Below are 18,033 nucleotides of genomic sequence, written 5' to 3' on the forward strand. Positions count from 1 at the left end.
ACCTCTTTGTCTATATGAACAGGACCCTCCATGTTGACCAGTGGGCTGCTGGGGGTCTTGATTCGGCCGTTACACACGCAGGGTCAATACATGTTATCACACTAAACAAAGAAGGTATCCATGTGGACCTAATAGCTGTGTTGAGCTTATTTATTGTCAATAACAATAACATAACATTGATCTCTTCTTATATACAGTAGGTCGATAGTTCTCACACCTTGGACGGTAGGTGATAAACACACAAATGGACAAAAATGCTTGCATGCACACCCACAAGCACATGCATGCACAATTGTACCTATGTATATATACACACACACACACACACACACACACACACACACACACACACACACACACACACACATGCACACACAACAGTCAGCTGATCCTTTTGACTGTGAAAAGGGGGACTGTTCGACGGTCAAGACAATGGGTATCATTGACCACTCGCTCACGGTCAGTAAACAGCCAAGCAGCATCACATAGTGATAAACCCCACTGGTGGTGTGTAATATAGGATGGGCACCATGACAGTCCCATGGAGCTTCTGGAGGTCCTGCTGGTCTCTGTCCCTCTTCCTCATCCTGGCTCTGAACACGCACAGTGCATGGTCCTCTCCCGATTTCTCCGGTAAGTGTGTTTTTGGCCTTTGTTATTGCTGTTATAGAGAAAAAGTGGGGAAAATAGATACTGGTATGGCTCACTCAGCACTACATGCTGTGTAGAGAGGAAGCCTACGCAAGACACGAGCAGCATCCCAAATGGCACCCGGTTTGCTCACAGGGCTCTGGTCAAAGTTGTGCACTATGTAGGGAGTAGGGTGTCATTTGGGACGGTACATTCCCTGATTTATCTCCTGGACATCCTGTGCCAACAAATAGCGGCAGCGGTTCACTGTGAGAGACAATTGTCAGGGTTAAAGCACCCTGTCCTCCTCATTGACAATAATGTCATTATAATAACCATTATAATTCTGAAAATATAATTATTGTTTAATTCTCCACATATCACTGATAAAGGCCATTCCATTATCTGTTTCAATACACATATCAAGCAAACATAATCTAGAATTATAGGCCTGAGTAATAGTATTTTTTTGTAGTTAAATAAGAATGACATTGACACCCGTTTGAGCTGATAGCAGTGATTAAGTACACCACCCCGTTCATGAAAATGGTTTGCTCATACAGACTATATATATATGCTATATAAAGCAGACAGACAGGCATCAAGGCATTCAGTTACTATTTGAACGTTACAACTGGCAAAACGAGTCACCTAAGTGACTTTCAGCGTGGTATGATCGTCGGTGCCAGGCATGCCGGTTCCAGCATCTCAGAAATGGCCTGACTTCCTGTGCTTTTCACCCACGACAGTGTCTAGGGTTTACAGAGAATGGTGCCACAAACAAAAAGCATTCAGTCAGCGGCAATCCTGTGGGTGTAAACAGCTCGTTGATAAGAGGTTTAAGGAGAATGGTAAGAATGGTGCAAGCTAACAGGCGGGCCACAAACATACAAATAACGGCACAGTGCAACAGTGATGTGCAGAACGACATCTCGGAACACAAAACTCGTCGGTCTTTGCCACATATAGGCTATTGCTGCACACCACCACACCGGATTCCATTCCTATCAGCTAAAAACAAGAAGAAGCAGCTCCAGTGGGCACACAATCAATAAGACAGAACAATTGAGGAGTGGAAAAACATTGTCTTGTATGACAAATCCCGGTTCCTGTTGTATCATGCTGATGGCAGTTGGGATTTAGCGTAAGCAGCATCAGTCCACGGCCCCATCTTGCCTGGTATCAATAGTACAGGCTGGTGGCGGTGGTGTAATGGTGTGGGGAAGGTTTTCCTGGCACATGTTAGGTCCCTTGATATTAATTGAGCAATGTTTCCATGCCCTGAAGAAGTCAGGCTGTTCTGGAGGCAAAAGGGGGTCCAACCTGGTACTAGATGGATGTACCTAATAAAATGGCCAGTGAGTGTATTTGTGTTGTCCTGGTTGCATATTCATTGATGAATGTCAGACACTTCAGCATGACAACAGACAGAGATGTTACGTGATGATTTGTTTGGACAAGATAGACAGCCAGTCCATGCAGGGTGACCACTACTGACCAGTGTTGCCTTTGTCTGGGGCTTGTCATTGTCACTCCATCTCTATATCTGACCATTACAGGGATCAACATCTGTGTATGGGTGTGAGCAATGAGCTGCTCTAAGAATAGCACATTGTGAGGGAGAGACTGGTACTGCCCTACCGTGGCTCTGCAGAGCTGCATAACATTGGGGAACACAAAACAGACCCAGCCAGGAAGAGACAGACAGGGGCCAGGGCATAGAAATAGAATGACTAGAAAGGACATTCATTCTATTTCTATGGCCCAGGAAATCGCTGTGAAAATACGATGAGTCCAAATCCAACAATAGAATAAGAATGACTAGAAGAGATAATTTCCCTTTATGTCAACATTTTGTCCATTCTAGGAATTCTATTTCTATGGATCCAACTCTGTTATGAACTCTGTTATCCTATGTGATTGTGTATCATAGCACAACACTGCTCAGGAGAGCTACTCCCAATGTTTGGGACACAACCCTCTTGTAACCAGGGCTGGGTGATCATGAGTACAATGACACAGGACACATAATGTGCAATGTGTCAAACTGTTGCTTCATAGATGAAGCCTAGTCCTCATTTAAGAAGCATTTTCAATCAAGGGAGATTCCCCATTAAAAGGGCTTTTTTGTCCAGGATAGGCTTCGTCAGTGTCAGGTAAACCTGCCAAGATGGTCTATCAAATCAAATCAAATTAATATATGAAGCCCTTCTTACATCAGCTGATGTCTCAAAGTGCTAAAACCCCAAACAGCAAGTAATGCAGGTGTAGAAGCAACTGCATTACATGAGATGTAATGTAATTCTATTGTTAAAAGATGATGACTTAGGAAAAACAAACTCATTCTGTGTTTAGTCAATTATTTTATTTGTATGGCAATTGATTTATTACTAACTCTACTTTATTTGGTCTTGGTTCAACAAGTCAAGTGTATCAAGACCTATATGGCTTCTTGAATGTGAGGTCATCCTTTATTTCTTAAATATGTTTCATAAACTCTGAACAGCTTGTCAACTAGTAAAAAGCTGATTAAAACCACTCCCAGAAGATTAGATACAGACTTCAGAAAGTACACTACGTACACAAACGTATTTGGACACCCTATCAAATGAGTTGATACGGCTATTTCAGCCACACCCGTTGTTGGCAGGTGTATAACATCGAGCACACAGCCATGCAATCTCCATAGACAAACATTGGCAGTAGAATGGCCTTACTGAAGAGCTCAGTGACTTAAAACATGGCACCGTCGTAGGATGCCACCTTTCCAACAAGTCAGTCTGTCAAATTTCTGCCCTGCTAAAGCTTCCCCGGGTCAACAGTAAGTGTTGTTATTGTAAAGTGGAAACATCTACGAGCAACAACAGCTCTGCCACGAAGTAGTAGGCCACACAAGCTCACAGAACTGGACCGCCGATTGCTGAAGCACATAGCGAGTAAAAATCGTCTGTCCTCGGTTGCAACACTCACTACCGAGTTCCAAACTGCCTCTGGAAGCAATGTCAGCACAAGAACTGTTAGTCGGGAGCTCACAAAATGGGTTTCCATGGCCGAGTAGCCACACACAAGCCTAAGGTCACAATGCGCAATGTCAAGTGTTGGCTGGAGTGGTGTAAAGTTCGCCGCCATTGGACTCTGGAGAAGTGGAAATGAGTTCTCTGGAGTGATAAATCACGATTCACCATCTGGCAGTCCGATGGACAAATCTGGGTTTGGCGGATGCAAGGAGAACACTACCTGCCGCAATGCACAGTGCCAACTGTGAAGTTTGGTGGAGGAATAATGGTCATCGACTGTTTATCATGGTTCGGGCTAGACCCCTTAGTTCCAGTGAAGGGAAATCTTAACGCTACAGCATACAATCTAGAGAATTCTGTGTTTCCAACTTTGTGGCAACAGTTTGGGGAAGGCCCTTTCCTGTTTCAGCATGGCAATGCCCCCGTGCACAGAGCATGGTCCATACAGAAATGGTTTGTTGAGATTGGTGTGGAAGAACTTGACTAGCCTGCACAAAGCCCTGACCTCAACCCCATCGAACACCTTTGGGATGAATTGGAATGCCGACTGCGAGCCAGGCCTAATCGCCCAAGATCAGTGTCTGACCTCACTCATGCTCTTGTGGCTGAATAGAAGCAAATCCCTGCAGCAATGTTCCAACATCTAGTGGAAAGCCTTCCCAGAAGAGTGGAGGCTGTAATAGCAGCAAAGGGGGGACCAACTCCATATTAATGCCCATGATTTTGGAATGAAATGTTCGACGAGCACATACTTTTGGTCATGAAGTTTATTTACACCCCTCAACCTTTTCCACATTTTGTTGTGTTAAAATTGATTCAATTTAGATTTTTTTTTTTTACGCTGGCCTACACACAATACCCCATAATGTCAAAGGTAATTCTGTTACTAGAAATGTTAACAAATTAATTAAAAAGGAAAAGCTCAAACGTCTTGAGTCAATAAGTATTCAACCCCTAAGTTGAGGAGGATACAGTTATCTGTAAGGCCCCTTAGTGGACTCTTACTCCAAAACATGCATCCTGTTTGCAAACAAGGCGGTAAAGTAATACAGCAAAAAATGTGGCAAAGCAATTCACTTTTTGTGCCGAATAGAAAGTGTTATGTTTCAGGCAAATCCAAAACAACACATTGTTGAGTACCTGTCACGTCCAGGGGCCTGTTGCACAAAACTAGGATAAGGGATTAAGCCAGGATATCTTGGTGATCCTGGCTCAATTGATCCGTAATCCGGTTGCACTAAAGATGGATAGGGGGCAGGAGGATATGTTATGGTATAAATTACCATGGAGATTTATTCTGTGGAACTAGCCTGCTCCAGACCAGGCTAAATTCCAGGATCTATTTAATCTCATCCCTAATGTCAGTCAGCAGTCACCACAAATGGAAACCAATAGTTATTTCACTGCTCACTATACATTGTTATCACATATAACTAGACCCACTGTTATTATTTAAACGTTTGTGATCATTAATTTCAATGATTTTGAATCAAAAATGATTTTTAGATGATGTTGCTATCATTAGATCATTTACAGTTTCCCATAGACTATAAGGCTATATATAAAATGATAGAATATTAGGGCCACAGAGGGGAAAAAAACACAAGTCATAATATTGTAACCAGTTGTTTTAAAGGAGGACAGTTGTTAAAATGACAGATGTACAATTTCACGAAATGCCCCACTTCAGTATGGTTTCATAAACAAAGACATGCTGATGTGCCAGAATATTAAGTATCACATTGTCATAAGTATCAAAACTGTAAAAACAATGTAGCTTTTCTGCAGAAAGAACCAGCCTCATAAATTTATGATTTTATCCTTTTTCTTCAGTGTGGCCCTAGTACTCTGTCATATAAACAAATACACATTCCATATGAATATAAAAACACAATGTGTAACATTATGTTCCTTTATTGAATAAGGACAAAACAAAGCAGGTAAACCATCAGCTCCTTTCGAAACTGAAGTCACAGTGACTCTACAAGATGGAAAGCACAGAATCCAAGCATATTATACAAAATGATACATACACATTCAAAGGTCTGTATATAACACACCCTGCATGTCTGCACACTAAAATAAATGCAGGACAAATCCATACACATCAACTGAACAGACAAATGAATGGATGCAGTAGCCTCCCTGCAGCCTTGTATTACACACAGTATACCGCACAAACATCATAAGAGGCCAAATTCGTCAAAAACGAACCCAAAAAACCCAAATTCCTCTGCCACCGCAGGACATACTTAACCAAAATTGAAAGCACACATACTAACTAAAATAATTCAACACATATTGGTCCCTCAGCAGCCGACCACTGTCGTCATCAGGGAAGATTGCCGGATTGTCCCAGTCCATGGCTGGTGGCACTCTGGGGGCCCTCTCCTTCCTCAGGCAGGCCACATTGTGGAGGACAGCACAAGCCACAGTAATATCACATGCCCTAACAGGGCTGACCCTTAATTTGTGAAGGCAGTGAAAGCGTGCCTTCAGGAGGCCAAAGGTCATTTCAACTCTGGCCCTGGTCCTGGCATGGGCATGGTTGTAGGCCTGCTGTGCTTCCTGGGGTCTGTGAAAGGTGTCAGGAGAAAAGGCTGGCAGCCATACCCCTGTCTCCCAGCAACACACCAGAGAATTCACCTGTCAACACAAAATCTCATCATTACTACCTCATAAACACAGTGATATTCTTGACACAGCCATGATGGTTATAAATAGGGGTTGTGTGGCTTACCTTGTGATAGGCACTGATAGATTTCAGAGGCCCGAAAGATTCTGGAGTCATGGACTGAGCCAGGCCATTTTGCCACAACATTGCTGATCACACAGTCAGCATTGCAGACCATCTGAAATCATAAGATGAGGAATATTACACCAATCAATGCACATCACTGGCAATGCAGAGTGTTCGTCAATGGACAATATCAAAAAGTTATGTTCACCTGAACATTAATGCTGTGAAAGGATTTCCTATTCACAAAATCGGCCTCATGGGCACCTGAGGGGCTTTTATCCTTATGTGTGTGCAGTCCACTGCACCAATGACATTGGGGAAACCTGTCACACAAAGTAATGAGTATCCTACTATGTGTTAACAGTTGTCCTGTAATTTGTAGATCCTCTTACCTGCAATCCTATAAAACTCCTCTTTGATGTCACAGAGTCTTCTGTGGCCAGGGAAGGAGATGAAGACATCTGCTAATGCTTTGATAGCCAGACACACACTCCTTATTGTGCGGCAAATTGTGGCCTTGTTCAGCATCCCCACTGAGTACAGGAAGGCTCCACTAGCAAAAAAGCGCAAGGCCACACAAACCATTTGCTCCACACTCAGTGCATGGCTCCGTGCAGTGCGGTGCTTAATCCTGGGACCCAGTAGTCTGCATAGATACCTGATGCAATCTGCAGAAAACCTGTATCTTTCATATAGATGGTCATCAGGGAAGGCCAGTGGGTCCAACCGGTCCCTGAAGACCCTTTCTCGCCTGAAGGCTCTCCTCAGCACAAGTGCTTCTTCATCCACCACATCTCGCACGAATGGGCATGCCATTGTCAGAGCAGAAAGGAACACACAATTTTGGGCCTTCATATAGGCTAGTGGCCACACCTGGTGCTGGGGGGGTGGGCAAAAGAGGGCGATGCCTTATAACGATGACTTGGTTGTACTGATTGCTGGGAAAATAAAAAAAACCTTAGAAAGATGCCACCGTCCTGTGTGCTCACAATAAGAGCTCATATGTCATGGCTCACTTGACTTTACGAGAATATACCTAATTTTTATTTTGAGCTGTGTCATCTTCTTGGAGCTGGGGAGGAAAGAAAAATAATGATTAATACATTTGTGTTACAGTTAGCATACAGTGTACATTGAAGGCATATCTCACCTCCCTCTCAAGTTTTTTTATTTCAAGGTCCAGTTTCCTAATTGTCCTCTTTTTTATTTCGGACTCCAGTGCAAGATTTTCCATCTTTTTCTTCTTGTACTGAATGTCTATGTCTGCCAGTTCTATTTGGCGCCGGAGGTGGTTGCCATACAACTTTCTGATAGCTTGTGAGCTCTGTGAACACAATACAATTAGCGCAGCTGGAATTTGGCAGGATGTGGTGTCCTTTTATTAATACGCACTATGTTGCCAGGCTGGTTTTCCCACTGTATAGCATCTGGGTCCTGTAAAAGAAATGAGATTTTTTGATTTTGATGAGGACTCCTCACCATTGTAAGTAAATAGTACTTTCACAGTCTTAACATGATACCTCATGCCTTCTGGAATCCAGAGAGATGGTCTCCTCCTCATCATCGTCTCCATCATGTGCTGTTGCTGCTGCACTGGGGCCTTCACCCTATCACATTTAATCGGATTCATATTGAAGCTAGTAGACAAGACATGCCAGGCCTACAGTATGCCTTTGATGGAGTACTCACTGGATCAGCATCGTCTGGTGCTTGTGCTGGTGGCTCTAACAGGAACACAGTGCTGCCAGGCACTGCAAGGCAATAGGTAAACCAAAGTCAGACAGTCCAAATTGATTCAATATGAATGTGGTTGTATCCCATGTAGAGATGGAAGGACATACCTTGAATGAAGCGGGTGGCATCTTGGGAGGAACCTATGCTCGTCTCTTTTACCCCCAGGGATCCCCCCTCTAAGACGGGCCTGCCTTTATTTAGCTCCAAGGCCATGTCCTCTGCTGGGGTAAGGTCAGCCTTTGGTGACCCACCACCCGTGCCTTGTCTGTGGGTATTCTTTTTCACTGCTAAAACAGTACAGACAATGTGTGAGCAGGCACCTTCTGGGTACAATATATGCTTGTGCTTTGTTAAATATTAGTCAGGGACCATACCATTCTGCAGAATGTTCTTGTATTTGATTTTGACCTGCTGCCATGTCCGTTTTGGCCCGTTCATGTTTAATCTACACACACACACACACACACACACACACACACACACACACACATTTAATGGAGTCACACTGCAAAAAATTACTTGGTATTTTTGTCTTCTTTTCAGTAAAAATATCAAAAAATTTATCATAGCTTTATACAGTGTGATGGAGTTACTTTACACAATTTCACTCATATCTGCAGTGCATTTCAATTAAAAATTTTACCGTTTCATAATTACAGTACAACTGCATTTTTGGAGATGTGAATTAAATATTTGAATTGTAATTGTGATGTTTCAGCGGAGCGGTGAGTGTGTAATTGTGCACTACTTACGCATTCAGGCGGTCTGCAATACTTTGCCACGCTTTTTCTCTTTGCTTTATCACTGTGGCGGTGTTGCCTTTCTTCTTAATTATATCTTTTACCTCCTCGTATGCCTCCATGAGGATTTGTGCTTCCGACGGGGAAAAGTACGCGGCTCTAGTTGCCATGGTAAATCAGTTAATCTGTGATCTGTGGCGGGGTCTATTTGAGTGAGCCGTGAGCGCGCACCTATCCAGGATTGGTTTCACCTGGCTTAATGAATCCGTGTCTGCTCATCCTGGCTTGGTCTTTGTGCAACCAATTAAGCCTGGACGCACATGTTTTGGCTTCATTGAGCTCAGCTGAGTCATTTATCCCGGATGTCTTAATTCTACTTTTGTGCAACAGGCCCCAGATAGGACTGTTTTGGTTTTCACATTTGTTGTTTTGGTATTTTGTAGTGTTCATGATTTTTGTCTTTATTAAACATGTTGAACACTAACCACGCTGCATTTTGGTCCTCTTCTCCTTCAACGGAAGAAAACCGTTACAGTACCACTCTCCATATTTTCAAGAATAGTAGTGACTGCATCATGATATGGGTATGCTTGTATTTGTTAAGGACTGGGTAGTTTTTTTAAGTTTAAAAAAGAAATGGAATGGAATAACCTAAAACACTAGGCCAAATCTAGAGTTGCTTACCAAGAAGACAGTGAAGGTTCCTGAGTGGGGGAGTTACAGTTTTGTCTTAAATTTGCTTGTAAATCTATGGGAAGACTTAAACGGTTGTCTAGCAATGATCAACGACCAATTTGATAGAGCTTGAAGAATTTTCTAAAGAATAACGTTTGAATATTGTACAATCCAGGTGTGCAACTCTCTTAGACTAACCCTATCACCCCCTGATCTGTTGCACCTGTCCTTGTGCTTGTCTCCACCCCCCTCCAGGTGTCGCCCATCTTCCCCATTATCCCCTGGGTACTTATACCTGTGTTTTCTGTCTGTTTGTTGCCAGTTCATCTTGTTGGTTCAAGCCTACCAGCGGGTTGGTTCAGCTCCTAGTCGCGCGGCCTCCTGGTTTTTGACCTTTGCTTGTCTTGACATGTTTTCACTTTGACAAACATGTTTTCACTTTGACATTAGGGGCATTGTGTATAGATGGGTAATAAATACAAATAAATTCAACCCATTTTGAATTCAGGCTGTAACACCGCAACATTTTGGAATAAGTCATAAGTTTATTGGTCATATACACATGGTTAGCAGATGTTAATGCGAGTGTAGCGAAATGCTTGTGCTTCTAGTTCTGACAGTGCATTAACAACTAACAAGTCATCTGACAATTCCACAACAATTTCCTCATACACACAAAATGTAAGTGGATGGAATAAGAATATGTACATATAAATATATGGAGGAGCGATAGCTGAGTGGCATAGGCAAGATGCAATAGATGGAATAAAATACAGTATATACATATTAGATGAGTAATGTGTAAACATTAAAGTGGTATTATTTAAAATGTGTGTCTGTATGTAGGCAGCAGCCTTTGTGTTAGTGATGGCTGTTTAACATTCTGATGGCCTTGAGATAGAAGCTGCTTTTCAGTCTCTCGGTCCCAGCTTTGATGCACCTGTACTGACCTCGCCTTCTGGATGGTAGCGGGGTGAACAGGCAGTGGCTCGGGTGGTTATTGTCCTTGATGATCTTTTTGGCCTTCCTGTGACATCGGGTGCTGTAGGTGTCCTGGAGGGCAGATAGTTTTCTACCGGTGATGCGTTGTGCAGACCGCACCACCCTCTGGAGAGCCTTGCGATTGATGAAGGTGCAGTTGCCATACCAGACAGTGATACAGCCCGACAGGATGCTCTCAATTGTGCATCTGTAAAAGTTTGTGAGTGTTTTAGGTGCCAAGTCAAATTTCTTCAGCCTCCTGAGGTTGAAGAGGCGCTGTTGTGCCTTCTTCGCCACACTGCCTTCTTCACCACAATTTGTCCGTGATGTGTATGCCAAGGAACTTAAAACTTTACACCTTCTCCACTACTGTCTCGTCGATGTGGATAAGGGGGTGCTCCCTCTGCTGTTTCCTGAAGTGCACGATCATCTCCTTTGTTTTGTTGACGTTAAGTGAGAGGTTGTTTTCCTGGCACCACACTCCAGTCAAGGGGTATGAATACTTTCTGAAGGCACTGCATGACAAGTCACTGCATGACTGTTTGAACAGTGTTATATTGTACTGTTGGCAGTGCCTGCCTCTAAAATGTAAAATCAATTACAGTACAATATTTTGGCATAATAATCCCCGTTCTTGCTTAATAGGGCCTATTTCTTTGATTTATTTTCTATGTGCATTTTCTGCTCCATTTCTTGAGAAGTGGTGGATTTGATCAAAAGCATTGACAGTTGTCAGTTTGATCTTTGAGGTCTGTCTTATCTCCATGCATACCTTCTGTTCCTTTTCAGTGTACCTCCACACAATACTAAGAAACCACACTGCTCATGCCTGCGATGGAGACACCCTTTCTATCAAGTGTCCCTCCAGAACCTCTGTGTCCGTCCTGTCAGCATTCTACGGACGTCGTGTCCCCAGCAAGAACTTATGTCCCCCTGCAAACACAAACATGACTGAGGACAACACTGGATGCACTTCCACTGTCGCTATCCAGGTACAGTATAGTAATTAGCCATACAGAGTTGTCCTCTATTACTGACAGCAAAACAGAAGCCAACTTATCAGCAGTTAGCTCCACAAGTTGATAACTTAAGAACATTGGACTCTTCACTTAAATAATATGAATCACATACTGTTAGGACTTACTACAGCAGTGATTGAATATGTTGTGGGTTTGAACCTGGGTATGCCTCAAGACTGTCTGCTGAGCTAAAGCCTTCTGATGAGTAACCTTGCCTGAGACCTAAGGACTTGCATGTAAATGTGCACATTTTTCTCACACTCAGACATTGTTGTATTGTCCCTGCAGAAAGTGGTGTCGGAGTGTCAGGACCGGCGTTCCTGTCATATACCTGTCATTAGCCCAGTGTTTGGTCAGGACCCCTGTCCCCTCACCAGCAAGTACCTCATAGTGTCCTACAAGTGCCGCCCAGGTGAGACTAGTCCACAGGGTTTGATTGTGTGAGGGTAACACAAACTGTCATAAAGTGTGGTTGTGAATTTAGGAGACAAAAGATCTTGAATAGTACTCCACAACTGAATACATCAGATACATCCGGAAATGTATTATCGGACACTGAATTCAATTGGTCTGTTTCTATTTAATTGAATAGGATAATATCTAATTCTATTGAAATATACAGTATTATACAGTAAGTTTGTCAGTGATCGATACTGCTGTTTTTATCTTTCAGAGCACCACCGTACTAGGTTGGTGTGTGAAAACGAGAGACTGAGGCTGGTGTGTAAGAATAACACTGTCCTGGCTATCTACTCGGCTACATTTGGCCACCTGCTGCACGGGAGTCCCAACTGTCCTCAGGAAACTGCACCACAGCCTGACATGGGTCTGAAACCATAGTCATTGGTGTGAAACAGGGAACTAAAGTGTCATCTAGTGGTCAAATACTAGGATAAAAATAATGTGCATTTATCAGTACATAATCAATAGTGTGTGTTACTATGTTACTTACTACAGATGAGTAACACATGAGTAGGCATAAGGTACATGGATATACCCTTGACCTATGCATGTTTTCAACCTCTATAGCCTACTGTATATCAGAGTCAGACCAGGATCAAATGCCTATTTTAAATACTTGTGCTTGATTAAGGTTGGAGTTTATACTTTAGGGACTAGTCATTTTGCTTGTTTGTATCAGACTATATCAAGCACAGCTCAAGTATTTGACTTATTTGACCCACATCTGATCAGAGTATACATCTATCCTTCAGAGTGTCTGTCACCATCTGCCCTGAGGAAGGTGTCACGCAGGTGTCATGGCCGAGCCAACTGCTCAGTGCTGGCTGACACTCAGAACTTTGGGGACCCATGTTTTCCTGGCACCAGGAAGCACCTGAGAGTGTCCTTTACATGTGGTATGTGACTAGAAGTCAAAGAGCCACAACCATGTGAGAGACACAAACATCATGGTGTCTATAACCCACAGTTGAAGAAATTGTTTTCATGGACCAGATTACTGAGAAAATGTTTCAGGAGAAATTGATCAAAATGAGCCCTCTTTTGCCTCACCAGTTCCTCGATATCTCTTGGAGGATGTGCGACGGAGTGGCTCAACATCAGACCCTTTCTTGATCTCAGACTACACACATGGTAAGACACCTACAAATACATGTATCCAAGTAAATGTAGCTAGCTCAGCTACTAGTAGTGCAATTAGGTCGGTGGACAATATGATTTGCAGCCGTTGGGCAGAAGGCACAGTAAGTCCCTTCTCATCTGCAGGAGGCTGGTACACTGGCCCCGGCGTCATCAGGCCTCAAAACGTGCTTTATACCAACTCTCTGGAAATTTTTGACAAAATACTGGGTAGGTCTATTGTTTTCTGTGTGCATGTAGGCTGGTTACTCATTAGCAGGACCTCTTTGTACTTTATATAATATCCCTTGTCTTACTTAATGATCAGCAGGCACCCATCATTACCTGGTCCCAGATCTCTTTGTTCTGTATAGCTGTAGGATTTGGCAAGACAGCACAAATAGATCTGGGACCAGGCCAACCAATTGTAACTATCTCGATTGTATAGCTGTCAATATAGGCTTTGTCTTCTATCTATTTCTCATCGAGCAATATCATGCTAATTTCACCCCAGACTAGTGTGTCATCCCTCCACCCACAGGTCTTCCAGAGAGAGTGGCCCTCTACTTTGTCTCAGGGATCTGCGCTGGTCTAGTCTTCCTGCTCTGTCTGTTCGGCCTGCGCTCCACCTTAGTGAGGGACGTCAAGGACTTGGCAACAGAGCTGGGGGATGAGCTCAAGGCCAGCCGCAGACCCCGCCGGGAAGTCATGGAGGACCAGTATGACGACGACACCTCTGATGCCTCCTCCTTCCGCCGCCTCACCCAGTCCTACCGTGCGGCGGATATCTTTAGTCCAGCGACCATGACGGTGGAGATGGTGGAGAGGGAGGGAGATGAGAAGGAGATGCCCAAGTTCGGAGACATCTGGCCCCACAGGGACTCCAGCCCATACGCCATCCATAAGATAATAGGGAATAGAATAGAATATCCATAAAATAAAAGCCTGCAGTGCCCGAGACTCCACAGGAGTAGAGTAGAATAGAATCAAATTGAATAGACATAAGATAAAGGCCAGCAGTGTCTGAATATCTATAGGTATTTTATTGTATTCTATAGTACACACAAAATAAAAGGCCTGCAATGCCTGAGAATCCACAGGAAAGCTTGTGGGAACAGACAGCAGCAACACATTAATCATAGACTGAAAATGAATCTTTAGTAGACATTATTTTCTTATAATTTCATGTTATCTATCTTTCCTTAATGTACGTTTTATATGATATGGTGTCCTAACCTCATTATATTCAGATAACTGGAATGAAGCACACACATAATAACATGTTCAACATGTTTTTGGTTGGTGGGTTTCAATAAACATAATAACTTTTTGCCTAGAAGTTTGGGGAAATGGTAAGACAATTTCAATTGCACCTGAGTCAAATCAAATGTTTCTTTGATTTAGGCCTTTTTTGTACCATTAAATTCCATCTATTGGTGATCTTCATGTAGCCTACAGTAAACGGTCCAGTAGATGACGCCATCCTCAAGCATAGTGTATGTCCAGCTCATGCTATGGTATACAGACCTCCATTGTTCTCACTGTTTTTCCTCATCCACGTTATTGATAATCTTAGTCCAGGTAAGAGATTAGTAGCTGGAAACGTTTTTGAATACATGGATCCAAGAGTTTTGTCAGTGTAGTCCCTAAATAGGTACTGTATTGCCCTAATACAGTATAGAGGGGCTAAAGGGTTTTTGTGGGCTCATTCCTTATGGTATGATCAATTCACACACGAACAGGCTATATGATTATCATAATGATATTCAATTGACTGTTCTGATGTAGCCTGTTTTCTTTTCCCGGACGACCTCGTCCCCACTGCTCTGGAGAAAGTATCCGTGCGCAAATGCTGCGAAGCGGGCAAGTTCACATGAGTGAATCTGTAACCAAAGTTGTACACCAATGGTCGCAACGCAAGTGCCGAGTTTTCGGCTTTATGTAGCCGCTGGATGGCTAGCTAGCCTGCCATTGAAGAGGGGAGAAGACAGTACCGCTGACAAGGTGCCACGATGGAGGAGTTACTAGCAATACAATGGCATTCTTATCAAACCTAGGTAGCTAATTATGCCACCGGCATTTTGATTAGCACAGCTAGAACGCATTCTCCGTGTGCGTGTGGATGACACATTTTAAGCCAGGACCAGTCTAGCCATATGAACATAGCACGCAGCCTACCTCTTGCAACAATTTATTGAACCAGCCAAGCTAGACTGAAAATTAATATTTAGTAGACATTATTTTCATGTTATCTTTCCTTAATGTACGTTTTATATGATATGGTGTCCTAACCTCATTATATTCAGATGGAATGAAACACACAGACTAGCCTGCCCTAGTCTGTGTCCATGCCCTCTCATGATTGCGGTTGGTTCCTTATTAGTGGTGTTTAAACTGCAAGAGGACAGGACCTAAGGCTGTCTGGTCAGAAGGAGCCCAGGCTATTGTCGCTAGATAACTCGCTTGGTAACCACACGGCACTGGCTGTCAAGTGGTTGATGGTGGAATTAGCTAGCTAGCTACCTAGCCTATTGCAAGCTTAGCATTGCCCGCCCCCCGCTGTCACCCGGAAGGCCGCGGGTCAGGGGTGGGCCCGGGGATTGAACAACTTTCCTTGCCTAAAACGTCTGGATGGACCCGAGTAAATATAGCTAGTTGCCTATAACTACCATACGCGTGTGTATTATATAGCTGAGAATGGATGCCTCTTTGGCCTTCGGACGTGACGAGCAGTGCTTGGCAATATCCTTTTGAAAGTCTGTGCCATTTTTTTGTTCTGCTTTTAAAACCTAGCTAGCGTAACGCTAGCTAGCTAACGTTAGCTTCCTGAATATTGTCCCAACTGTTTAGGTTCGCTTGCATTTGAATGTAAATTGAAACAGGACAGTTCGTGTAGCTAATACTGTCTTGCGGGTCAAACGTTTGGGTGTGCTACTCTGAACATGTCAGATGTTTATTGATTTGATAACCCATTTAGCCTAGTTACTAAACTAGTTAGATTGGAATGCTATGTTCAGAAGTGCATGCCAGTGTTGGTGGAATGCTTACAGCCTAACGTAACTAACGCTTGCTATTTTTGCTTCAGTTTCCAAAACAATGTAGCTATCAATGTAACCAAATAACCCATTGCTTGGCCCATACAATATATGGTCATGATGCCTTACTCTTTGAGGCTTGTGCAAATGTACTAACTTTAGTTAACATTTTGTTTATTTTATAATACTACAAGCATTATAGGCTTTAGATACATTTGAAGAATTTCACAACAGCCTTGAGTAGACAGTCTTGAATAGTTAGTGGCTAAAATATTTGTTCACAAAATCATAGTCAATATTCTGGTCTTATGTTCAAGCAGGGACACAGACTAGTCTGCCCTAGTCTGTGTCCCTGCCCTCTCATGATTGCTGCTGGTTCCTTAATAGTGGTGTTCAAACTGTAAGAGGACAGGAGCTAAGGCTGTCTGGTCAGAAGGAGCCCAGGCTATTGTCGCTGATTGAGTGCTCTGGGGAGTTTGTGTAAGTACTAACAATAAAGAACTCATTGTCTGAAATGTAATGTTAATTCATATCTAGGGCTGTTGTGGTGACCGTATTACCGACCGCCACACCGGCAGTCATGAGTCATGACCGCAGTCAAATTCCACGTAACTGTTGAGTCATGGTAATCTCCTTTTACGCACTCTGGACATGCGTTAGTAGTACCCAACTCTGCCGTACCCAACTCTGTCGGCACTCTATTGTCCCTCTAACCACTCACAATGCAAATGCAATTGAAAATCACGACAAACACTTGTCATCAAAACAGTACCATGCTTTTAAAACTGACCTACTGTGATCGATCCATTTGAAGAAAGAAGTTTAACAGCAGGTTGAAACTGAGTGGAAAACATGGTCGTTGTGTATGTGTTTTCTAATCCAAACGCAAACAAATGGACAGCTTTTTCTAAGGCTATGATTCATTCTAAACACCAATGCGCATGGGCCTATAAATGACCCCCAGATCTGTAAAAAAATATATTTAAAAAATGAATTCAAATAATGATTGTGGCATTATACAATACAGTCTAATATCCTACCACATATTATGCACGGGAGAAAAAAACAGATTTAAGATGTCTTTGGTACATAATTGGTCTAGCCTCTACTGCAAAATTAAACAAATTCTAGTAATCGCCTTTGAGTGGACTGCATTATTCATTATGGATGGACTGGTTACCTTATGCTACAGTCCAAACTTTGTATCCATGAGCCTGTAGACGATGATGTTGGTTCATTGATGGTGCAGGGCGGTTTAGAGTTAAGCCCAAATCAATCAAAAAGCGGTTTATTTTGTTCGTTGACATTTTTTTTTTTAAGAACACCTGGAATTAGAATGCACTCGAGTGACCGAGAGACCAGACAGCCATGACCGTCTACAGCGTCAAATTAGAAAGCAAGTCTATTTTTCTCGCCGTATTGGGTTGTAAGCTAAGGTTTATCAGTCAAATAGGCTGCAATTGTTTTCATATATGTAGCCTATCTGTGTTTGTCATTTTTAATATTTTCATAATGACTAGGCTGACACCTTTAGCTACAGAATATCTCACCAACGAGTGTTTCTATCCCCTCTGTCCTTCATTCCTTTCTCGAGGCTGCAGAGTGAGTGGCTGTCATTTTAATGAAATACACTGCTCAAAAAAATAAAGGAAACACTCATAACACATCCTAGATCTGAATGAATGAAATATTCTTATTAAATACTTTCTTCTTTACATAGATGAATGTGCTGACAAGAAAATCACACAAATTATTAATGGAAATCAAATTTATCAACCCAGGGCGAGTCACACTCAAAATTAAAGTGGAAAACCACACTACAGGCTGATCCAACTTTGATGTAATGTCCTTAAAACAAGTCAAAATGAGGCTCAGTAGTGTGTG

General features: G+C 42.8%; 2 protein-coding genes and 1 long non-coding RNA gene across 10 annotated transcripts in view; 2 read left to right on the forward strand and 1 right to left on the reverse strand.

The window, feature by feature from the left end:
- The first annotated feature begins 420 nt into the window (after positions 1-420).
- Positions 421-14,453, forward strand: si:ch73-335m24.2 (protein eva-1 homolog C). Of its 2 annotated transcripts, XM_029660104.2 has the most exons (8): positions 421-633; positions 11,307-11,509; positions 11,825-11,948; positions 12,210-12,362; positions 12,751-12,894; positions 13,052-13,129; positions 13,262-13,345; positions 13,656-14,453. In XM_029660104.2, the coding sequence occupies exons 1-8, from the start codon at positions 522-524 to the stop codon at positions 14,048-14,050; spliced, it is 1,293 nt and encodes a 430-aa protein (XP_029515964.1). In that variant the 5' UTR covers positions 421-521; the 3' UTR covers positions 14,051-14,453. The 2 variants fall into 2 exon arrangements, with proteins under 2 accessions (XP_029515964.1, XP_029515965.1); XM_029660105.2 differs by lacking the exon at positions 13,262-13,345 and having other exon boundaries at positions 422-633.
- LOC135571805 (uncharacterized) lies at positions 5,870-7,423 on the reverse strand. Of its 2 annotated transcripts, none has more exons than XR_010463966.1 (3): positions 6,780-7,423; positions 6,388-6,499; positions 5,870-6,293 (listed from the first exon to the last, which is right to left on the reverse strand). It is a non-coding gene; the product is annotated as an uncharacterized LOC135571805 (long non-coding RNA). The 2 variants fall into 2 exon arrangements; XR_010463967.1 differs by having other exon boundaries at positions 6,596-7,423.
- A 1,053-nt stretch (positions 14,454-15,506) lies between the features above and the next one.
- Positions 15,507-18,033, forward strand: part of ocrl (OCRL inositol polyphosphate-5-phosphatase) — a 39,634-nt gene continuing 37,107 nt past the window's right edge. For 2 of the 6 annotated variants that reach the window (XM_065018703.1, XM_065018708.1), the window contains exons 1-2: positions 15,508-15,855; positions 16,546-16,629. In XM_065018703.1, the coding sequence (XP_064874775.1) occupies positions 15,812-15,855; positions 16,546-16,629 (128 nt within the window). In that variant the 5' untranslated portion in view covers positions 15,508-15,811. Of the gene's footprint in view, positions 15,857-16,545; positions 16,630-18,033 lie in introns of all 6 variants that reach the window. The other 4 variants (XM_065018707.1, XM_065018706.1, XM_065018704.1 and 1 more) reach the window with 3 other exon arrangements.

This window comes from Oncorhynchus nerka, linkage group LG5, assembly GCF_034236695.1.
Source record: "Oncorhynchus nerka isolate Pitt River linkage group LG5, Oner_Uvic_2.0, whole genome shotgun sequence".
In the NCBI taxonomy this organism is placed as follows: Eukaryota; Metazoa; Chordata; class Actinopteri; order Salmoniformes; family Salmonidae; genus Oncorhynchus; species Oncorhynchus nerka.